This window comes from Oryx dammah, unplaced genomic scaffold, assembly GCF_014754425.2.
Source record: "Oryx dammah isolate SB20612 unplaced genomic scaffold, SCBI_Odam_1.1 HiC_scaffold_11, whole genome shotgun sequence".
NCBI classification, from domain to species: Eukaryota; Metazoa; Chordata; class Mammalia; order Artiodactyla; family Bovidae; genus Oryx; species Oryx dammah.
This window is the reverse complement of record NW_024070195.1, coordinates 38622593-38647608: the sequence shown is the minus strand read 5'-3', so window position 1 is coordinate 38647608 and position 25016 is coordinate 38622593. Positions and strand designations below refer to the sequence as shown.

The 25016-nt window shown below is 41.9% G+C and overlaps 1 protein-coding gene across 1 annotated transcript in view; it reads right to left on the bottom strand.

Annotated features, from left to right (window-relative positions):
• Positions 1-25016, bottom strand: part of BTBD9 (BTB domain containing 9) — a 404236-nt gene that overhangs the window by 71778 nt on the left and 307442 nt on the right. The window contains exon 9 of the mRNA XM_040249776.1: positions 513-620. Coding sequence (XP_040105710.1) covers positions 513-620 — 108 coding nt within the window. The remainder of the gene's footprint in view (positions 1-512; positions 621-25016) is intronic.

The following is a 25016-nucleotide window of genomic DNA, read 5'->3' as shown; positions in this document are numbered from 1 at the left end:
ATTGTCTGTTTCCCATGGAGACCCAAGGTACAAACTTTCCTTAGTTTAGGTAACAGTGTAACTAACATGGAGATGAGATAAATATTTAAAGGTAACCCTGAGAAAGACATGAGGGTGGGGAAGAGGTGAGAGTCCCAGAATCCTACTTAATTGTATACAGCATCAGCAAAAATCTCTAAGGAAGAAAAAAGTCCCAAAGGGCTAGTGTGGGATGTGGGGGAGGAACTGAGAGAGAATTGCATGTGGAAAGTATTTCTTGTCCCTGCTTAGGTACGTGCCATTTTAAAAAGTCAAGTTCAAACCACAAAATAAGGACCACTTCTTTGGTCATATAAATTTTCATACAAGTATTTAATAGTCAAAACTGAAGTAAAGGATCTTTAGAATGCTTTTACCTCCAAGGAAGAATATAATTTGATGATTCTAGATCTGACTTTTCATTGGAACTTTCTGAGTCTAGTGGAAAGACTGTCTTTTAAAGTAGCATATATTCCTGAAAGACTGGCACTTACTTGCAGGAGACTTTGGTTCTGTCGGCCACCATGGTCCACTGCTGCTGGTTGGTGGAAACCTCGACATAGTAGCTGTAGCTCCGGTCGTCACAGTCCCACAGCAATAACCTGAGCAGAGGAAGACACAAGAAGGTGGTCAGCACTCTGCCTGACTCTTTCCTTAGGCTGTAGGCGTGAGGGGATTCATGTCTTCTCTGTCCTTCTAACTGGTCTCTCCTGCCCCACACACTTTCAGGACCAAGGAAAGAAAGTGAATCCCCAACAAAAGTATGATGAAAGGCAGAGTCAGTCTGCAGGGAGAGGCTTGTTTCTTTAGGGATTTATTTCACAAGGCACCCAGGCAGCCTCTGTCCCCCATGTGGCAAAGATCTTCACATGAGCTGATCAGGGAGACATCCCCAAATCCGCCTTCGTGCTTCTTTCAGCCCTCACCTCCAGTTGTCTGGGCTGAACAAAGGTAACATTCTTGAGACCACTGTTTATGGGGAAACCTGTGCTTTCTAATGGGTATTCTAAGCAGTACTTACTAGCATGTCCCAATGACCTTAATTATATTTCAGATTCCTTCACATTCCAGACTTACTGCATAGCTTTGGTAAGATTACCTGATTGGGAGACACAGGCAAACATATGTTCATCAGGAAATCTTTGTTTTTTAAAGATTATGTTGGTCCTGTTCCTATACCCCTTCTTGGCTCAGATAAGAACCAAAAGCAGTGACTATGTGATCCCATTTACCAGAAGCTCAAAATAAACAAGATATATCTACGATGAAGAACGGTAGCTACCTCTTGGGGAAGGAATGACTGTGAATGGGTGAAGGAGCCTTCTAGGACACTGAAAATGGGATAATTTTGATCTAGTGATAGCTACATGGGTATATACACATGCAAATATTCATATTCATCAAGCTATTTATAAAAGTTTTGTGTAATATATGTGTGTTATTCCTCAGTTTAAAACAACAGAATAAAAAAGACTCTAAATAGTATAATATGCATTAGAGTGCAGTCCAGCATTTTGCCTCCGACAGTGCGGCTCTGGCGAGAGACCACTGGTTTTCTATCATTTCAGCCTCAGAAGTCCTTCCCATACAAGATACCTATCGTACTGTTTTACAGTTGGGCATGCACACTTGTCTCCTCCACTAGCTAGAACAGAGTGAGCTCCCTAAACACAGCGTCTATGTCTTACTAGTTTTCCACTCTCAGGACCTGGCACAGCGTCTCACACAGTGCCTGCACTCCATGAATATCTGCTGGGCAAATACATTATTTGCAACAACTACAACAATGATCATTATCATTATAATGGTACATTTCTTTAATGCTTACTGTGTACCAGGCCCTATAGTAAATGTTTTATATAACATTACATCCTTGCAAAAGTCCTCTTAGCAAGCATTATTGTTCTCATCAAATGATATATAGTGAAAGTGAGGCTTAAAAGCTGATAGGGAATTTGTCTACACTCAGTGATGGTTCCAACCTGGTGTCCTGACGAAAGCCCTCTTCTGTAGTCTGTCAAATGTTTTCTTTACTCCTGGTTTATGTGTGTGGGGCATAACTGACAACGTACAGCCTATCACTCTACAAAAGCAGTTTGTATTGCTTCCTCTTAATCCTGCAATTACCATCAATGAAAGTCCTTTGCACAAGGTCAGGGTCATCTTTAGTGTCACCTATAAAGCTATTACTGAAGATTAGAAATGCCGCTGTGTTCCCCTTTCCTCTTACCCTCTGTTCCTTGCTTTCAGTTGTGATTGTGTTTGCTATCAATGATGAAATCCATATTATTTAACATGATAGAATCCATCTTTTAAGTAGAGAAAACTGTTAAAAGATTTTTGCATAAACAGATGTGTAATACTGTAAATACTACCGATTCTCTTGAGCTCATCTGAGTTATTTAATGTCTCAAAGTACTCTGAATCAGTCAGACTGGAATCTACCCTATTGTTTTTAGGGTCCAATAATTTTACTTGTAGATTAAACCAGCATGCTTGATAAGAAAGTGAATCATTTCTCTCATTAGTCATTTCCTCAAATATTACTCTAGTGTCCCAGTACTTTTATGCAGTTAGTCTGTGTTATTATAATTTATATTGAGTAACTTTTAAAAATGTACTTTTTGCTTCTATGTTTGTCTGCTCTCAAGATGAAGATGAGCCTATTAGAAAGATGGTTGATCTCTCTCTTTAAAAAAAAATTCTACTCCAAACATGTGGGCTCTGTTTATATAGCATATGTTCCATATATGTTCTGGGCTGAAATCATTCATAACTCTGCCAGAGTAGATTAAAACCAGGGGGGAAAGAACCTTCAAAATAATTAACATTCGCTTTATTTAACAGCCCTGGTCACAGGCTTTTTGAGAGAGGCTGTTGAGGCTGCTTTCCCAATGGAATTTTGGTTATTTATGGAGAGCTAGGCTTAACATAATCCATATCCTTCTGGATAATCATGAGTTAGTGTTTCTACCAGTATATCCAAATGAAAATAATCAGTCCCTTTTGGGTTAGACTCTAACCAGATCTTGAAATATTTCACAGAAAACGATTGCCCCAAGGATACAGGATACAGAGAAGATAAAAGGAAAACCAATTATGAGTAAGTTTCATAAATGCTCTAGCAGAGATTCTTAAAGTAACAGCAGATTAAAAGAATTTTAAAGTTGTGCATATCGTGTCTTACAGGAACTTATTCTATGAAAGTGAAAGTGAAAGTCGTTCAGTCGTGTACGTGTATTGCATGGACAATACAGTCCATGGAATTCTCCAGGCCAGAATACTGGAATAGGTAGCCTTTCCCTCCTCCAGGGGATCTTCCCAACCCAGGGATTGAACCCAGGTCTCCCACATTGCAGGCAGATTCTTTACAAGCTGAGCCACAAGGAAAGCCCAAGAATACTGGAGTGGGAAACCCTTCCCTTCTCCAGGGGACCTTCCTAACCCAGGGATCGAACCCAGGTCTCCCACATTGCAGGTGGATTCTTTACCAGCTGAGCCACTAGGGAAGTCTTCCAATTTCTTTCAATGTAACATGAAGATCACCCATAATTCCAGTAATTTTGTAAACACACTCATGGTAAAAATGGCTTCTTTGCTTAATGATCTATTATGAATATTCTTTTTTACTAACTTTTTTTGGGCATCATCAAATATTTCCCCTCATCATATGTACTGATTTCATAGAATTTTACTGTATGGATGCCCCAGAATTTATCTAAATAGTTCTCTTATTGTTGGACATTTAGGTAGTTGACAATATTGTACTGTTATGAAACCTCTGTGATGAACATTCTTAAGCTAGATCTATGATTATTGTCTTTGAAAGTTGCTGTAAGTAAAACTCCTGCAACAGGGTTTATTAGACCTTGACATGTATTATAAAATAGCTGGATACCAGTCCTCTCGCCCCCAATGACAGGCTGTACCAATTTATACTCATACTACCAGCAGTGTATAAAAATGCTTTGCTTCTGTACATCATCACCAATATTGTGTATTATCTTTTAAAATACTGCCAATTTGATAGATGAAATATATTTCATTACTTTAATGTGCAGCTTTTTACTTATCATTGAACTCGAACATTTTTACCCATTTTCTACTTATATTTATTCATTTGTTAATGACTTACAAGATGCCCTTTATATTTAAAGGATATTAATCCAGTGCCTATCACAGTTTGGATGCTGATAATATTAATTTTTATTAGCCTACTCTATCGATCTTTACCTCAATAATTTCTCCTGGCCTAAATTCTTTTTTTCTGAACAGCAGCCAAGTGCACATACTGGTTGAGACATCTCCTCACTAGTCCTCTATTAAGAGTCCCTGGAGGCTAAAAATGTGGGGTCAGGGTGACTCCTGAGTGGAAAAGGGACATTGATGGATCTTAGGTTGTCTTTACCTACACTTAGGAGTTTTAAAGAGAGATTCTTCTTTTTTTAACTAAATGAAAAGATTCTTTAAATTCTATGGGTCTATCTGCTCAGTCGCCTCCAACTCTTTGTGACCCATGGACTGTAGCCCACCAGGCGCCTCTGTCCATGGAATTTTCCAGGCAAGAATACTGGAGTGGGTTGCCATTTCCTCCTCCAGGGTATCTTCCCAATCTAGGGATCAAATCCGTGTCTCCTGCATTGGCAGGCAGATTCTTGACCACTGAGCTACCTGGAAAGCCCCTTGAATTCTATAGTGCTCTACAATTTTCAAAAATTCCACACACATAATTTCATATAATCCCAAAATAACCCTTAAAAAAATCCTCTCCTCCTATATTGTCCTTCCCTCTCCCCATTCTCCCACTGGCAGCCACAAGTTTGTTCTCTATATAAGAGGTATTTATTTTATGTGCCCAGATGCATATTTGCTTAGAAGGTAGGCTTAGCCAGGAATGAAAACCCTTCTGTTGATTCAACTAAGAGAGGGGGGGTAAAAAAAAGCAAGCACAGCTTAAAGACTCTAAAGGCAAAATTGGCTCCATCTCTCTTTTTTTTTTCCCCATGGAGAGAAATTTTAGTTCTAATAAGGCACAACGGTAAAGCCCACCAACTCCCTTCACTTCTTTCCCTGCCAGCAAAGTCTGTTCCTGTATCTTTGCACCTGCAACAACACAGCAATATTTCCGATTTGTAATCTGCCAGAAAAGGTCTGCCAGGTGAGCTGGCCCAGGACAGACACACTCCCTCTGACTCTAATTGAGAGCAGATCCTGAAACATACCCCTGACATCTGCACGCCCCCGCCCAAACATCAGAAGCCGTTTTCAAAAGGAGCTGCATAAAGGCAGCTGCTGGCCAAGATCTATCGATGCAGATAGAGTTTGTGTTTAAGCTGTGGCCACAAACCCCTCTACCTAATGAGCACAGCATGAAATGCCTGGTGATATTAAATGTCTCCTCTGTCTTCCTTATTCTCATTGTGGAATTTCCCTGAAAAACAAGTGAAGTGCTGGGCTTTTTAAAAAAATTGATTAACAGATGTGATTTCGCTTACATCTTCCATAAATGCTCTGGCTGGCTGCATACCATTGATTACTGGGGGTCAGTTTACAGCAACTAATTGCTCTCCTTGCTAGTGTTTTGATACGAAATTCAATAGCGAATATGTTTTCAAAACTCTTGTCTTTGCGGCTTGAGTCAGAAGTGACTTGAGGCAAACCCAGTGGACTGAGTTTTCCCTTCTTTAAAATAATTGCTCTCTCATCAGTCTGTGAAGAAAGTTTCCAAATTATAGCATTCTAATTGGAAAGTCTGCATTATGCATGCGATGACAAACTATGTTGTGCTGAGCGGCCCTTTTTTCATCCCTTTCTTAAGGGATTAATTCTGTGCCAGATTGTGAACAATGGCTGAGGTTTAACAGTGGAGATCAACAGCTTCTCCACTGAAATGGTCTTTTGGATCAGCAGCAAGTATCTGTTTTGCCTCCTTCTAGCTGTCCATCATTTGTGGGAGACTCCACTGGAAGGCCAGGGGTCAAGACAGTTGTTCTTGCCGAGTTTTCCCATTTGGGTAAAAACAGACAACTAAGGAAAGATCAACTGCCATGGTATTAGCCATATAACAATAATTTATCATCAATCCATTTCCAATCTCTCAGACAAAATGAAAGGTACTTCTGACCTCAAAAATTTGTACAGACTGTTCTTTGTTAAAATCTTCAGAAATTAAGTTCTTCAGAAATAACTGTCTTCCATTTACAATTCAACAAATATTTACTGAGTATTGACTAAGTGACACTAGGCAAGTCACTTAACTTGTACTTCAGTTTCAGCCCTTGTAAAATGAAAGGTCTACATCTGATGGTTTCTAAGGGCTCTTCGAGTTCTAACATTTTGCAATTTTTTGCGACAGTCTATGCAGAACAGGGTTTGGGTTTTTTTTTTTTTTTTTGCATACCCATCCATTACATAGTAACTCTTTTTTTAAAAAAATTTTAGTTTTTTATTGGCCATGCCATGTGGGATGTAGGATCTTAGTTCCCCGACCAAGGACTGAACCGGTCCCCCTTGTAATGGAAGTGCAGAGTCTTAAACAATGGACAGCCAGGTAAGTCCCAGTAACTCCCCTCTTTGAGAACGGATTCTGGCCCAACCTTAAGGTATATGCAGTAGGTTCCTGAGCTCTGTAGACACAGCTGTGTTACAGGAAGGCATCTGACCCTTGCTGAGCCAATCAGATGTCATATAAAAAATTTACAATTATGTAAGATTTTACCATAATTGGTGCTGTTCATTTAAAATGATGATAAAAATGCAGACATTCTGGAGGGACCCTCTTTCATCAGAAGCTCAAAGAAGAAAAGAAAGTCATCTGCAGTGAGAAGCAAACAAGACAGATGGTATGGCCCAGGAAGGGTTGTCTGGCCTCCTTGCAGGATGACCAACATCTGATTTTAGGCCACTGGAGTTCCTGCCCTAGTGTTCCATGAGAAATTTCCCAATCAGTTTAATAAACTCACCATTTAAGGCTTAAGCCATCTTCATCTGGTTTCTGTAGCTTGGAAACAAAAAGGGCCTAAGATAAGCTCCTAGCAGAGTGCACGAGGCAGAAACGAGATGTTCTGATGATGAGGATGACAATGACAACGTGATGGCTATGGGACCAGAGAGATGACGAGGTAAAGAACCGGGATGGTGAGGAGGCTCACTCTGGACAGCAACCTTTTCATTGAAACATGAAAGCAGAGCCTCTGTTGAAGCCAAGAGCGGGAGGACTGCAGTGTGGGAGAAAAGGCAGAACGGGCTTCAGAATAGGTTCCATGAGGCCTGCCATGTGCAGGGAGTGGCCTTGCAAAGACAGACCGGTCAGTGTGGTTTATAATTCTCTCCAGCAGTGGCACTGAGAGGGCAGGAGGGGAGAAAGCAGGGGTGTCAGTGACAAGAAGAGATAGTGCAGGATCAGGGCAGTGAAGTGCAGCACGAGTGTTTGCCACTTGAGGCTGCTGAGGAGTTACCTGGAGTCAAAGGGGGCTGACCACCTGCCAGAATAGAGGGAAGCGGATGGGAGCTCATGAAGGGCTTCCCTGGTGGCTCAGACAGTAAAGAATCGCCTGCAATGCAAGAGACCCGGGTTCGATCATGAAGCAGAAGAGAAGATGTGACGGACACAAGGGTAAAGGAGAGAGGTGTGGTGGAGTTCTGGTCATAAGAGACAATTTCATTCAGTGCTTTCTGTCACTCTTCTGAATGAGGAGCAGAAAGACAAACATCATGTTAGAGGCTCTGTTATAAGCTCTGCTACTGAGAGGCAGGAGAGGGCCTGTCACAGCTGCCAGAAGGAATGAGTACAGCTTCAGAGGAATAACTTTACTGGTGAGAAACTGGGATTTTTCCCCAAGATGAGAGGGCTCCTATTGCCAGCTGTCAGAAAGTTCAATTGTGCAGCTTCTTCCTCAGGTGAGGAGCGAGGTCAAGCTGAGAAGAGCTGCCAGCTGGCTGCAGGGCCAACATGAGATTACCAGCGGGAGCCTGGAGCCAAGAGCCAGCACTCTACCAAAGCACGTGGAGCAGACCAGGTAGCTGTCCTGCAGATTCAGACACGGAAACTCCCAGGGAGGAACCACCATGGGTCCCCACCTCTATGTGGGCCACAACCTAGCAGGGCCAAGGGGGCATGAGAAGAAGAAAAATGCAGACTGCTCGCCAGATGGAAGGGGAACTTGGGAAATACCCTAGTCAGAGCACATCAGCGCGTGCACGTACTGTCTGACATTGTTTAATCTCTCCTACGTCTTAAGAGGGTGAGTTCTCTAAGAGAGGAAGAAATAATGACACTGGCTCATAATCTTATCTTGCAGTTGGTGTGGGAAGAGGTAAGCATAAGCCCTTGGCTGTCTGGTATGGCAGCTTCTGTGTTTAGTCACTGAAGCTCCGGGGTGAGGAAAGGTGAGGAGACACATATATACTCGGGCTCCACAGTGTAAGTTAGTTGACTGGGAAAGGGGGAAATAAAAGGAGGGGACTTCCTCTCATTAAATGCTATATCCTCTTCAGTATAACCCAGGGAAGTGATCTGAAATGCAGAATACACCTGCAGGATACAGCTAGACGGAAAGCTGGATGGGCCACAACTTTGAGACAATGCAAAACTACCAACTGTTAACAGCTAATTTAGACCATCATTTCACTCCTTGGAGGGATTACATTTTTAATTTCAAGTTTTAGGTGATGACATAAAAGATAACAGCAAACTACCAAACAGTATGGCTGCAGCTGCAACATTTAATAAATACTGAGTGTGGAACGAATGGTGAACAGCTAATCATAATCTCACCTCACATTCACACAGATCTCAACGGCTTCAAAATGTTTTTGCATATATTATCACATTTTGGGAAAAAAAACAATTTATAATCAGCACATTTCCTGCTTTCAATGCAAATCTATTTTTCTAACTTACTTGGTTAATTTTTTTTAACATGGGCTAAATACTGCCCAAGAAATCTTTTACAGATTATTCAATCACTCGGCAAACCCTTTATTAATAAGTAAGTTTTAGCCAAGGCTTAGATTTCATCCTACACAGTCCAATTTGATGCAAATTCTTTCACTGTATGCTTTCGATGTGGATATGTGAGAAAATTTTTTCCAGGCCAAACAGCCCTAGAGAAGAAAAGCTGTTTTCTTCTATTTTCTAAGGTGACTCTATTCAATATAGCCCCCTTTCTTAAGCAAGATGCTGGCATCAAAAATACTGGGAACCATTTCAAATGGTTTTGTTATATTTTAAAAGGTGAAGTCTCATTATGTTGCAGACCTTTTCAAGCAGTGACATGCTAAGCAGATACGCGGCCTTTACAGATCTTTCCCTATGTTTAAATTTGGCATCATCAATTCCCCTCTCTGCAGCAAGGCCAGCTGTCTTGATCTCAGCAGCATCCTCATCATGACGTATAGACACAGTCAGTGAGATTGGCCCGATCTGGCTCACCAGCAGGATCCAAAAAGGACGTGGGAGAGGTAGAAATGGAGAGGTCCTGTCCTGACCACAGGGCTTAGCTCCCTAGGGATCAAGCCCAGCTCCATTTCAGTTCCATTTGCCATGAGGGGCTGTTGGGATTTCAAAAGACAAGAGTCAGTTTCTTCCCTTAACAGCTAAAGGCAGTATGCACTTGTGTGAGCTTTTCTTTCCCTACCCACCCTTCTATGAAATTACTAGGAGGGTGAGAAGGGACAGGTATCTTAAATTAGAGTTCCAAGCTCACTAATCTACCACTGAGTTGTAGGGGATTTTCCTTCTTGGATCTTTACTTACATTTCTGACTCCAGTGGAATCAAGTGGCCCTAGCATGGTGGGAAAGGAAAGTCACTGAGTTCCAGGTGCCCTACGTACCACCACCCAATCCCCGTCCCACACTCCCTTCGGCTTTCAGGACCAAGTCCAGTCAGGAGGAAATGCCCTGACCGTGCTTCTAGAGCCAGGACCACGCATGGTGCTTGGTTCCCAGCACAGTGCCTTACACATCGTCAGCTCCACTGAGTTAAACTGGAGGAGGACACGGGGACAGGACAGGACGATGGAAAGGAGACGGAACTACAGATAAATCTCTTTTCTCACAGGATGAGTTACCAGCACAACATCTTTCAAGGATCAGTAGCCTGAGTTACATTTCAATCCGCACATATGCCAGCCGGCCCTCCACCCCCACACCACTTTGGAGAGTCTTGGTGGAGAGGTCGTTTATAAAATGTATCAACTTTGACTGTGACTTCATCTTTTGCGCTCTCTCCTGCCCCTCCTCTGACCACATGTTAATACGTGCCCACACGCGCACAGCCTGTGAAGCACCAAGAGCCAGAGCCAAAGAGATGTTTAATAAGCTTCACAGCTCCTTTTCAGTCCCTCGGGTCAGGTGATCATAGGAATTCCTGTCTGTGGCGAACTCACAGTTTAGCTACAGGCAGATCTTTGTATTCTCTCAACCTGGTGATCAAGGGAGAGAATGGAAGGGCAAAGCAAGGTGGGAAGGCTCAACTCTGAATGTTACAGGCGAGAGAATATTCCAGCAGGGGTGAACTACAAGGCGGAACTCTTCCCATCCAGTCATGTAATCTCTACATTTGTTCTCCCCAAAGCTCTTCTCTGGGCACTCTGAACACTGCCAGCACTGTCTTCCCACGCTGGCTCTCTTTCTTATCAGCCCGACCTTTCACCCAAATCAGATCTGGGTTTCAATCTTTGCCCCAGCTTTGAGTTCTCTTCTCTTTCCCACAGGGTACAATCTACAAAGTCCTAAGCTCTTGCTGAAAATGATTTTAAAACACTTGTATGTCTAATCCTTCTGCAGAAGCAGCACAGGCCCTGGCTCACTCCACCTTCACATCCTCTCTCTGCTAAGTGGCTGCTTTCCTTCTGTCGCTTCCCCAAATTTCCTATTTATTCTCATATTTACCCCTACACAATGAAGTGCTTGCCTGTGCTCTCCCTCATATTTACTCTGTCTAAATTTCCTCCATTTAGGTCTCATCTCTAATGAACTTCCATCACAAAATTCTTCTGTAAAGGCTTTCACATGAAAAAGACCTTCTAAAATAGAAAAATAAAACTATAATAAGTTACAACTACTATAAAATTTAAACACTTAGAGTAAGCAGATTATTCTACTTGAAGTTTGAGGTATCTCACAAATCATAATCCTCTTAGGGGTACATGACATACCATTAAAATAAAGACAACATTAATGAGAATAATGACATCTCTTCACAAATATGTAAGAGTGAGAATCCTAACAATGATAAGTACTTACAAACAAAGATAATCAATTAGTTTAATAAGTAACTGTGTGATAAATCTTTTGAAGAATGGTGAAAAGCAAGAAGAAAGGTGAGATTTTATGTAATCTTTCGTAACGGCTAGAGGGGAAAAATGGATAATTATGTTTTTCAATGGAATTCTTTTGATCACTGGCCACTCAGTACAGTTTTCTTGATCCAGGTCTTCAAAGCTGAGATCATAAGTTTTAATTCTAACGCTTTCAACTGAACGTTAATAACTCTAACTTTTCTAACTGCTAAACAGCCATAATTATATTAAACTAGTGTGGATGTTGGGACAAAAGGCTAAATGGGCAGTTGTCATTTTCTTTTCTGGAATCACTTCCGCTGTTTCCCCAGAGTGGGCGGGCCCGGGTGAAGGCTCCAATGGGGAGGGATGTGAGGGTGCAGCTTCTGTCTCATAAACACTCACCGGAACTGCAATGTGGCTTCCCCCTCCCTCCCATGTTTATTTGGTTGAAGGATCGTCAGACAAGAGAAAAACACTCCCTCTTTGGAATGTATTCTGCACGAGCTGCCTTTTTAGAAATAACCCTCCCAGGTGCTGACATGAATATTCACCAGAGTATGCTGGATACAGGGGCCAGCCTCCATGCCATGTACGCTAATCCTTCAAAACGTATTCCAGGCAAGCTACAAGGGTAAACTCCTGTACAGAAATCGGTGAGGGATATTGGATGGCTGAAAGGAGAAAATCTGAGTGAAGGAGGCAGAGATGAATAAATCACTCACATCTGTCTAAGGCCCTCTGCAGCCAGACTTGTCACTTGGACTCAAGCACAGCATGAGGCTTCATTAGAATACTATGTGAATTAAACTGCTTCTTTTGTTCTTCTGGCTTATCCTTCCTCATTAAGAAAAACAAACATATACCTCCCCTGCGCCCCAAACCCCTATCTACTGGACTCCTTGTTCCTTTCTGTTTGGCTGGTAGGGGACACCAGGCACCCTGAGAACACAGGTCCGGGACCACGCAGGCACCAGTGCAGCCACATGGGCACGTGTATATACCCCTGCGCACACACACAACACCCCACTCTGCCTCACTGCCCTGACACATTCAGAAAGATACAGGCAGAAGAGATTAAGAACCTCATAAACCAGGGAAGGAAGGGATTGTGCCACAGTGGCTTCTCAGGACCCTCCTCAGGACTCTGGGACTGAATCCCCAGGAGTCAACACTGCGGTTCATGCTGAGGGCAGAGGGGACCTGGCTGAGGCAGCCTGTCAGAGTCACACAGGAAACTGTTACAACTAACGCTCTTCAGGCAATCTTTATGTTTCAGGGGCTGGGAGACCTCCCTGGGGGTAACTTCGAAGGAGCTAGGGCTGGAACTGTTCTAGCTGTAAGCACAGTTCAAACTCTAATAGTTTAGGGCATCCAGGAGGTTGGGGAATCCTGTCAGGTCAAAGAGAGAAGGAATATGAGTAAGGAGGAAGGAAACAGTAGCTTCTGCGACACTCTGGATATCAAGTTGTCCCTCAGCCTATTTGGACCACAAAGAGCTCCACTAGCTCTCCTTCAGCCTCTGATGAACACAAGGAAGATCCAAGGCAAAATGTAGCAGTGGCACAGCAGACGGGCCCAGAGGCCAAACTCTGCGGCTATCTTGAAACCTTATCTTCTCACATGTATAATCTGTTAAACGAGGTGTGAGGGTAACAGAAGAGAGGGAGACAGAGTCTAATTTGGATGATCTCTGGTTCCTAAAGTAACACAATGATAAATCCTTTGGTACTTCTTATAAAGTATCCATAACAAAAAGGTGTATATAAAATGTAAACCAATATTTTAAAAAATATGCTTTAGTAGTAGAACTCCTTTTACAAATATCTAAGAAGAACCTCAATATTCCTAACAGGTAAAAGCAGAACCACTCTACCAAGGTCAGCGGTGGGGCCTCATCTGCCAGACGTCCTCCTATGGTTGCCAAGGCTCAGCCCCCTTAAAACACAGTAGGAAAAATCATTGGGTCATGCATGGTGTATACTGTGACCCCAAACTAAATGCTGATATTAATGCTCATATCTTTAAATAACAGCCTTATATTCAGTTCAGTTCAGCTGCTCAGTCGTGTCCGACTCTTTGTGACCCCATGAATTGCAGCACGCTAGGCCTCCCTGTCCATCACCAACTCCCGGAGTTCACTCAGACTCATGTCCATCGAGTCAGTGATGCCATCCAGCCATCTCATCCTCTATTGTCCCCTTCTCCTCCTGCCCCCAATCTCTTCCAGCATCAGAGTCTTTTCCAATGAGTCAACTTTTCGCATGAGGTGGCCAAAGTACTGGAGTTTCAGCTTTAGCATCATTCCTTCCAAAGAAATCCCAGGGCTGATCTCCTTCAGAATGGACTGGTTGGATCTCCCTGCAGTCCAAGGGACTCTCAAGAATCTTCTCCAACATCACAGTTCAAAAGCATCAATTCTTCGGTGCTCAGCCTTCTTCACAGTCCAACTCTCACATCCATACATGACCACAGGAAAAACCATAGCCTTGACTAGATGGACCTTAGTCAGCAAAGTAATGTCTCTGCTTTTGAATATGCTATCTAGGTTGGTCATAGCTTTTCTTCCAAGGAGTAATAACTATTATCATTCACACTTTTTGAAACCATGAAGGGCAAATGGCTTCCCTAATTCTTCACTTTTACCTGTATGGACTAGAGCTGTTAGTGAGAAATGGAGCTGAATAGATAAGAGCACTGGTAAACTATGGCCTGTGGTTGCCTCTTTTTGTAAATAAAGTTTTATTGGAACACAGCATGCCCTCTCACCAAAGTGGAGCAGCTGGGACAGAGACTATAGTATACAAAGCCTAAAATTAGTATCTGGTGCTTTATGAAAACAAGTTTGCTACTGCTAGGAAGAGAAAACTAAAGCTCTTCATATGGAGCAATAAAGAGCTATGGCACCAAAGCAAGAAATAAATGTATAGCTTAAGGCTGAGTTTAGTCCAGAAACATCTAAAATCCCTTTCTTCTGTTCAAACTTTTCAGTAGATTTTCATGTAGCAAATTCTACACAGAGCTGTTAGATTCTGCTTAGTCCTAATCCCACCACTATTACTGTGACAACTGTACAGAGAATTCTTAGCTTGTTTTTCACCCCAAATTTCTGGTATTTCTGCTAAGAGTAAGGGAAGGAAAGAAGGAAACGAAGGAATAAAGGAAGGAGGGAGGGAGAGAGGGAGGGAAGGAGGGAGATTCCAATTAAAAACGAAAACCATTCCCAAATCTCTCTGTTCCCTGAAGTGATGAAGGGCCTAGGTGCTACGTTCTCAAACTAAAGATAAGTGCAAACAAAACACACACTTGACCAAGACCCTCCAGATCTCTATGAAACAGCACGGAGGCAGCAGAATAGGGTGAAGAAGTTATAGAGACATTTAAAGTCAATAGTTCAGTTCAGTTCAGGTGTTCAGTTGTGTCCGACTCTGCAACCCGTGGACTGCAGCACACCAGGCCTCCCTGTCCATCACCAACTCTTGGAGCTTACTCAAACTCATGTCCAATGAGTTGGTGATGCCATCCAACCATCTCATCTTCTGTTGTCCCCTTCTCTGTCTGCCTTCAATCTTTCCCAGCATCAGGGTCTTTTCTAGAGGTCAGTTCTTCACATCAGGTGGCCAAAGTATCGGGAGTTTCAGCTTCAGCATCAGTCCTTCCAATGAACACCCAGGACTGATCTCCTTTAGGATGGACTGGTTGGATCTCCTTGCAGTCCAAGGGACCCTCAAAAGTCTTCTCCAACACCACAATTCAAAAGCATCAGTTCTTTGGCACTCAATTTCTTTATAGCCCAACTCTCACATCCATACACGACTACTGGAAAAACCGTATCTTTGACTAGATGGATCTTTGTTGGCAAAGTAATGTCTCTGCTTTTTAATATGCTGTCTAGGTTGGTCAGAGCTTTTCTTCCAAGGAGCAAGTGTCTTTTAATTTCATGGCTGCAGTCACCATCTGCGGTAATTTTGGAGCCCCCCAAAATAAAGTCTCTCACTGTTTCCATTGTTTCCCCATCTATTTGCCATGAAGTGATGGGACTGGATGCCATGATCTTAGTTTTCTGAATGTTGAGTTTTAAGCCAACTCTTTTACTCTTCTCTTTTACTTTCATCAAGAGGCTCTTAGTTCTTCACTTTCTGCCATGAGGGTGGTTTCAATCTGCGTATCTGAGGTTATTGATATTTCTCTGGCATTTCACATGATGTTAAATAAGTTAAATAAGCAGGGTGACAATATACAGCCTTGACATACTCCTTTCCTGATGTGGAACCAGTTTGTTGTCCCATTTCCAGTTCTAACTGTTGCTTCTTGACCTGCATACAGATTTCTCAGGAGGCAGGTCAGGTGGTCTGATATTTCCATCTCTTGAAGAATTTTCCACCATTTGTTGTGATCCACACAGTCAAAGGCTTCGATGTAGTCGATAAAGCAGAAGTAGATGTTTTTCTGGAACTCTCATACTTTATCGATGATCCAGTGGATGTTGGCAATTTGATCTCTGGTTCCTCTGCCTTTTCTAAATCTAGCTTGAACATCTGGAAGTTCACAGTTCATGTACTGTTGAAGACTGGCTTGGAGGATTTTGAGCATTAAAGTCAATAGGTAACACACAAAAGTTATATGGTCAACAATAAGGCAGTTAATATGACAGCAGTAAAACACTATTATCTCAGGAAGATGACACCACAGACTAAACCACACCAATTAGACAGACAGGGCTGTTTATCAGTCACCCGGAGAATATGAATCTGTAAGGTTCTATCCCCTTGCTATCTCTCCAGTGCTGTCTACTGGGATTATAAAAAACATCTTACAAGATAGCTGACCAGGGCAGTCTATGACCACAGAACAATAAAAGCCTCATAGTGCTTAGTGTTTTAACACAGCTACTCATTTGGAATCTTTAATGAAAATAATTTAAAATCAGTTCACTTCAGTCACTCAGTCATGTCTGACTGTTTGCGACTCCATGGACTGCAGCACGCCAGGCTTCCCTGTTCACCGCCAACTCCCAGAGCTTACTCAGACATGTCCATTGAGTCAGTGATGCCATCCAACCATCCCATCCACTGTCGTCCCCTTCTCCTCCTGCCTTCAGTCTTTCCCAGCAGCAGGGTCTTTTCCAATGAGTCAGTTCTTCCCATCAGGTGGCCAAAGTATTGGAGCTTCAGCTTCAGCATCAAGTCCTTCCAATGAATATTCAGGACTGATTTCCTTTAGGATGGACTGGTTGGATCTCCCAGTAGTCCAAGGGACTCTCTAATTTTAAAGGGATGGGCTCTATTTCAATGATCTTCCCCAAAAGTTCCAAATAATATCCATAAATTCTTTACATTTCTCTGAGACTAAAATACACAGCTAAAATCCCACTACAGCAAACACAATCATGACAAAGCAATTTACTTTTCTACCAAGAATGCTATTATCACAAGATATTATTCACTGGGTTACTGTTAATTCTCAAACAATTCTTTATAGATAATGCTTTATCTATTTCTAACAGGACTATTATGAACTTCATAATAAGGATACTATTTGGTTATAGATGCTTTATTATTCAGCTTCCCTGGTGGCTCAGATGGTAAAGAAGCTTCCTGAAATGCAGATCGAACCTGAGTTTGATCCTTGGGTCAGGAAGATCCCCTGGAGAAGGGAATGCCTACCCACTCCAATATTCTGACTTGGGAGAATTCCACGGACAGAAGAGCCTGGTGGGCTATACTCCATAGGGTGGAAAAGAGCTGGAACACAACTTTAATCCTCAGAGATGAAGTGATTACAGAAAGTTAGATATTGAGAAAAAAGTTGACAAGGGCTTGCGTTAGACATTAGGGGACAATTAAAGGATATATGCCTAAGGGACTTAGGAACAAGATCTATTATCTTAGACCACAACTACCCTCTCCCACAAAGTTCTTGAGGTAAGCACCCACCAAGGAAAGTCTCAGCAAGTGGAAAGCAAAGGGACACTTTATTGCTAGTAGAATTTTGGCCCCAAACTCTAATGCAAGAGATGTAAGACACGGCATGGCATACTCAAGTTGGTTATGCCTAAATAGCTTCATCCAAAGCAAGTTAGGAGGTCTGTTCTGTCCCTTCTTCCACTCACAAAACTTGCTTCTTACCACTTCCAAATGGAGGACGGATCAACTTAATACACCTTCCAGTACCACTGAGGCAGAGTGGGTACAGCACAGATCATGGTCCCCCGCTGCCTAGCCCTGAACTATCCCTGGGCTGAGGTAGTAACCTTACCCTGTCCACCCTAAAAGATAAAAAAGGAAATAAGAAAGTCCAAGGAGAAGAAAGATTGTGTCTGCTTGTTGTGAAGATAGAGGAGAGGAGAGAGAGAGGGGAAGAGGTAGGAACAGAGAGGAGAGACAGATTAGCAGAATTAGCCCTGGCCATGCCACTCAGGACCCAGGGGAAGACAAGAGACACAAGCAGTGCTTCCGCTGAACTGCGGCCCCTCTCACTCCTACAAACTCACACATCTGATCAGTGTTTCCCCTGGAAAGGGACTACAGGCTCTGACTAAGACCGCCACTTGGGGGAGGAGTAAAACGGGGATGGGGAAGGCACAAGAAACCATGGTAGGGAAAGAAGAGGGTATTTTAATTTTTTCTCCCAAGACAGAATTGTAGTATTGCTACAACCACTCTCTACTTACTGTACTTCTCATTTCAAAAGTTCCAAAAACCAGAAATATTCACTGTAATCTTACAAATACCACATTCCAAGAACTTAGAAGAAGACTGGATGTGATAAGACAGTTATTGTCCAATATTCCCTTGGAAAGTCAGAGGTCTTTTAATGTATCTTTTCACTCTAGGGCTGATGGGTGTGACTGTTTAAACTCCAGATGTTAAAAACTGAAAATGTTATCTCTAGCAGGACTTTTGACATAATTAATCTACCATTACAAAATAATATGGATATGCAGTGAAGTTCTGGTATTAGAATTTTATATGTACAGAAAAAAAGTCAAGTCTCTCTAACCTGAGGTATAGGTAAACAGGTATTTTGGTTAATCAAATATGTCTGGTTAACAGATTCCATATAGACTGCCAACTTTTAAAAAAATTCAGAAATGTTTAAAATACACTTAGCTAGAATAAAACCACACCAAATAAAATGTATTTTCCTTTTGAGGGCACTTAGGATCTTGCCTGCTTCCCAAATTTTATTAGCTACATCCACTTTCACTGTGCTGGTAAAACATGAAGACCAATTGCAGTAAATTAAATGCTGGTAATAGTTTGTAACAGAAACTTAGTTTTTTCCAAGAGGTAAATTTCATGAATAAGAAATCAAATATACATAAGCAGTAATGCTTCTCATTTTGGATGAGAATTACCCAGTAAGCAGATATAGGCTTTTTATTTACAGAACATTTCTGAAACTGAGAATAATATAAAGTAAAATTATCATATTTACTGTTTTAGATACATCCAGAAGCTGTGGGCATTTTAAAAAGTAAATAGGAAAAAAAAAATACTGAATTATATACTTTAAATGGGCAAATTATACATTATATGAATATCTCAATAAAGCTGTTTTTTTTTTTTAAATAACCAAGCATATGAAATATGGAGATTTATAAAAATACCAAAGCAGATGTGAAAAGTCAAGCAGGAGGTAGGGGTCTGCGGCAGAGTTGTTGACTGGATGAGCCAGCTCCTTGCTATGACCCTCAACTTCTTGCCAGCTGTGCTAGGGCTGATGGCATGACAGTTCTATCTAATAACTAAGTGGAAGTTGGCTAGGTGGGGTTTCAAATAAAGCTTTGGCTTTTCCTAATAAAAAGAGACAGACATGACTGTCAGGGTTCTCTACACTTAAAAGTTTATGTTTCCTTTTGTTCTTCTCCTTCCTGCCTAAATGCAAACGTGGTAGTTAAAGTTATAGCAGCTGTCTTGTTTCTCTGAGGCAAAAACACAATGGGAAAAGACCAAGATAATCAAAAAGCTCACTGAACTGCAGAACCAATACTAGCAGCCACCCACCCATATACTTTTTATGTGAGAACCAAACAGATAAACAAAAGCAAAACAAAACCAAATAATTTTTAAAAAGCAAACATTTAAAAAAAGTCTTTCTCGGGAATTCGCTGGTGGTCCAGTGGTTAGTATGCCACATTTCCACTGCTAAGCCCAGGTTCAATCCTTGGTCCGGGAACTAAGATCCCACAAGCAGCATGGTGCAGCCATAAATAAATAAACAGTCTTTCTTAATCAGTTTCTTTGTAATTTGAAGCCAAATGCAAGCTTCTTTGGAGCACACAAGGGCTAGGAATAAAAATAAATGTTGTCAAGTCTGAGCCACAACATTTAACGAAAAAATTTCTATAATTTACCTCAGGAAATGAGGGTGGGCTGAACAAGAAGATACAATGCCTTCTCTCAATTTCTTTTTAAGGCCATAGAGGCTCTGTAGGATTGTGGAAAAAAATTGTAATTGCCATGTTCATGGTGGAGAAAAGAAAAGTATCTCAAGTTATACTGCAGTCTCTCCACATTTTAAATGGAGACACTGAAGCAGCTAAACCTCCAGAGCTACTGAAAGACACAACAACTAAAAGGACCATTAAATTGTATGGAAAATCGAAACAGTCTTGACTGGTATTTGGTTACAGTAAAAGGATAATGCGGCAAGGCTGGTAATGTCATAATCATTGAGGGACATCGTTTCAGACATCATAAGGTAAAAGGAAGAAAGAGGATCCTTACCACTTGCTCTTAAGGGCACAGGAAAGAAAATCCAGGCAGAAGAAAAAGCACACTCTGCATTTATCTATGTAACCAATAGCCCTTATACTGAATCTGATACATTGTTGAAAGAGGTAGTTCAGTTCAGTTGCTCAGTCCTGTCTGACTCTTTGAAACCCCATGAAACCTAACACAGCAGGGGAAAAAAAAAAAGATTTCTTAGCCCCACCTAAGGCCCTGAGTGTCCAGGCGAGTTGCTGAAAGCAGTTCTGTAAGGACACCAACCAGCCTGTCATCATAATCACTCTTTTTAAGAGAAGGATGCACAATGGATGTGGATGGATGGAGAAGATGGGGAGGTGGAACAGCTGTTCTTGATCTCTATGCTTCTGCTTGTTCCTAACCAGAGATAAAAGGATGTTATGGTCCAGTGCTTCTGTGGTTACCAGGTTACAAAGCGTAAAGTTGAGGGGGGGGGGTAGAGACAGACAGACACCAGGTGCTACCGAGATCACCCAAAGCATCTTCATAAGGTGACAAATTTGTGCTCCTGGTGGTGGCTGGGAAATCTGATTTGAGAGTACCTGACGACTGAAGGTTTTAAAAGATAGATTACTGTGTTATATTAATTCAAGGAGTAATTTCTTAAATGAAGGTGATCCTTCATCAGATTTCAAAACAGCTTCATTTACTTAATACTCAAAAGACAGATTTGAGCAGTTCGATGTATTAAATTTGTAGAAATTCTGGTCAGTTTGCTGAAAGCCCTGTACTTCTGCTAGCCTTCATGAGAACAGCCACATTTCTGTGACCCCGCATGCCCAATCCTGTGGGAAGCAGCCTTTAAAAGATCGCCAGACGCAAACCACAGAAGGAGTAGGTTGATGCTTTCCCTTCATTTGATCTTCCAAGGTGAACGGTTCCAGTTATTAAAATGATTGTTTAAAGCACTACTGGTAAAGTATTTGTTTTAGAGGGGTCTCAAATAACAATTCTGGATAATTACTAAACATATATTTGCACATAAAATACTGGGTCCAATGGGGTTGATATCCTCTGTAAAAATGTCTTCTTGATGGGTTAATCTTTGAAAACTGAAAGGATTTTTCTTTTCATGTATTCAGCTATAGTTTATGATGACTAGTTGTCAAGTTCTCTAATTGCACAAGGGAGATAAATGGTTGACATGTAAGATAAATCAAATATAAACACACATACACACACTTTTTGGGGGGAGGATTTAACCTTTCCTGTTTTTCCAAAGAATATCTGAATTCTAGTCCCCTTCTTGTATTTTTAACAAGCAACTGAGTTGCCATAGTAATATTTTCTGGTCTTGAAATACCTCTAGGATGAATCTAGCTGAGACGTATTTACTGTTCCCCCAAACTCTGCTATCGTTTCTAGGCTCCAGGATTTCTGGTCCCCTTAGTGTTCACACGGTTCAGACTCTAACATCTACTGGGAACCACAGATAAAATTTTTTATTCAACAATTGTTCTGGGAATCAGAGTTCTGAGGTCTGAGGGTGGTATTTGAAGACTTTAGTGCAATGCAGATAGGCTGTGAGAGAAACAACGTTTGGTAAATAAATCATGGATCAGCAAGACAAGGAAGAATTCTTTGGTTCAGGGCTGTGACAGATGACATTCAGCATGACTGATATGAAGCAAATTTTGTAAAATATCTTTCCCATTCTGACTAGAATTATAGGCAATCTTAATCCAAGCCAGAAGAGTCATATTTTTAGATGTTTGTTGTATTCTTTAGACCATAAAAAGGAAATTTTTAGCTCTCTAGGTCACAAAGAAGGTTTTCCTAATGTAAATAAAAGTATGCTCGCCTGCGTAGCACTCAGACAGAATGAAATGGAAGCAGCGTGAAACGCGAGGCAGCCGTCCGTACCTGTGCTCATGTCAGCGCCTAACACCAGAGCTTCATCTTAGTCATCTGCGGGAGATGCCAGATCTTTAGCAGTTCCCTCACATATGCTTAGAACAGACACACTGAGCAAATATGACGTCCAATTTAGTTGATAGATAGGACTCCCTTTAGCTGCACTAACATACTATGTTGTCAGCTTAGTCAACGAGTGTTTATTGAGTACTCACAGCATGGAGTACTCTACCAGGCACTTGGAAATTGCTGCAAAGACCCAAGTTCATCTCAACACTACAATCACTATCTTCAACTTGAGATTATCTGTGGGACTATGAGAACTTGAGGGCAGCACACATGTAGAAAATAGTCATATAACTATAAAGTATCACTTGAGTCATTGGTTTAATTTTTCTCCCTACCCTTATTGCACTAGGCGTTCATTTGGAGCTACTGAAAGGGGCAAAAATGGTATGGTTTGTGGTTCTTCTTTTTTTCTGTGCCTGTCCTGTGGGAGGGAAGTGGATGAGCAATAGTTTGGTGGGGTGGTCAGCAGCGGTAAGAAGGAAAAAATTGCAGTAAGAAATTGGATTTCTAATTTATAGCCTAAATAGATAACCCGGAATGACTGCAGTCACACAACAGTGAAAGGCCAGTTGAACTGAGCATGGACTTAAAAGCTCAAAAGGAAGGAAAAATATGCTGGGATGAATAAGGACCACAGTGGCATATCTAGGTGTTTTTTTCAAGGATCAACTTGCTATTGTTTTGTTTTATCCATGCTTAATAACTGCAAGGCATGAACTAATTTGTGGTTCAGAAGTTCTGTGGCAGATTAACTTTTTAAGTGGCAGAATTGTTTTTTGTTTTTGTTTTTTTCCCCTATTGCAAAGTAAAAGACTCATTCCCACAAACTAAAGAGATTATGACTATCCACCAAGAACATACTTTGGGCTAGATTCATTTTGTTCTAACATACTATATTCATATAACATTTTCCAACTGAGGAACTCAAAATATTTTTGTGTCATTAACTCCTTAATCCTCATAACACCCAGGAAGGCTGTGGGTTTATTTAGCTTCATCTATCTGTGCTGTTTCAATCTTTCAACAGCCTACTTACTCACAATTAGGTTAGTTAAAGCATTATGGGTATTTTACTTACAGTATTGCTCATATCAATTACAAAACCATCATTTTCAAGCTAATGTAAGAATTGTTAATTTAATTGACTATCTTATAATTAGGGTTTCAAACAAAGTGCTGTCATTTATTAGCTGAAAAAGATTGGGCGACAGGCATGCTTAATGTGCAGCATATGTGATTTCTAATACTAACCTCAAAACACTTAGAAGGGCATCATGATTAGCAAGCAGAAAGACAGTAAGTTTTAACCTTAGGCAACAGAGGGACTATAAGACGTCAGGTAGATTTGGTTAGTTACTATGACTCTACCTTAGTTTTTTTATGCGGTCAGGCCTCTGAAGATTTCCTGTTATTTAAATCTTAATGTTTTTAAAATGGCATGAAAATGATATAATTACTACTCAGTTACCCACTTTTAAGGCACATTCCAGGCAATTTCTCTCATTTCCTCTCAAAATGAATAACTTTCGTTGTGCCTGTAAACCTAGCAACAACAAAGACAAACACCTTTATTTCCAAGTTAAACTGCCTGCTCTGGCTCTTGGGGATGAGAGATAAATGCCAAGGATGGGGATAAAGTTTCATATAAACTCAAGGCGTCCTAGCCTCCTGTTTCTTTCCTGGGCTAAAGGCATGAGGGCTCCCCAGCTCTGCCCTCCCCTGCTCAGTGAAGAAACCTCTCCTCTAACAGTGCTAACAAACACTGGGATGGGTTTATGGCGGCAGGTGGAATGGTTCTGGGAGCTGGTGACTGAACATATTAACAGAAACAGTGACAAGACATCTCAGGGCTGCCACCCTGAACACCCCCTTCCGCCCCTCGCCTGTGGCTCTCCCTCCGTCACTCTGCTCCAGTCACCCTGGCCTCTCTGCCGCTCCTGAACCTGCCTCGCCTGTTCTGCGCTCACATGCTTGCCGCAGGGCCCTGGCATTCTGCCTGTGAGGCTCATCCCCCGGTCCCCAAGTGGCTTGCCTTCCCAGCCTTCCGGTTCTGCAAGGTGAGGCCTCCCCGACCACCCAATCTAAAACTGCACTATCTCCACATCCAAGTCTTCCCTCCTGATGGTTCCATCTCTGAAATATCTGACACATTACAAATAGTGCTGTTTACTGGTTATCCACCACTGCCTGCCTCCCCGCAACAAGACCGTCAGTTCTGCGAGAGCACTGATGTTTGTTTTCTGTATTCAGTGCTGTATCTCCAGGGCTTAAACAGTGCCTGGCACAGAGTACAAGGCTCAATAAATGTTTGTTGAGCGAATGAAAGAAAATGGAGGCAGGAGACAATTAGAGATCACGTTTCCAGGTCTGCCTTTTCAGGACTCACAAGTGTACTTACTGTAGCAGATGCACTAGCAGGATTAGGGTCTCACAGATGGTGGGTAGCCTTGGTCACTGTCTGCCAAGAAAGAAGCTCTGCTTGTCTACCCAGCTACAGTGGAAACCCTCAGGAAAGGAAGAAACAGCATATATGGATGAAAACACACGAGCAAGAGAAATCTTATCCATGCAGTAACTCTGTCCTTTCTTAGGAATAAAGAATGCAATGATCAAGATAACCCATGTTTGAGACCTTTGCCTCTGTGTTCACCATCGCCAAAGAAACCTGAAATTTTACAGTTAGTGTACCATGTAATTGGACCCCCAGAGGAAGAGGTTCCAGGACTGCCAGACTCCTCCCTCTTGGCTGGAGAAAATGCTGGTCACCCAGCTTTGGAATGCTCTCCCTTTAGGTGTGATTGAGAATCACTGGGCTTCTGTGGACACATTGACTAGGAGAGCAACCGAGTCATCACCGACAGCAGAAGCCGGGGGTCAAAGGTCTGATCTGATCAACCTGTCATTTGTCAATAAGCAGCTATCTGGACACATCAGATGCTGCTAACCATGGCCTGCCAAGATATCCACCGTTGCCCACAGGCATTGGCAATGGAGAAATCCTTCTCCCTTTCCTCTTCTTGATCATGTCACAGAAGAGG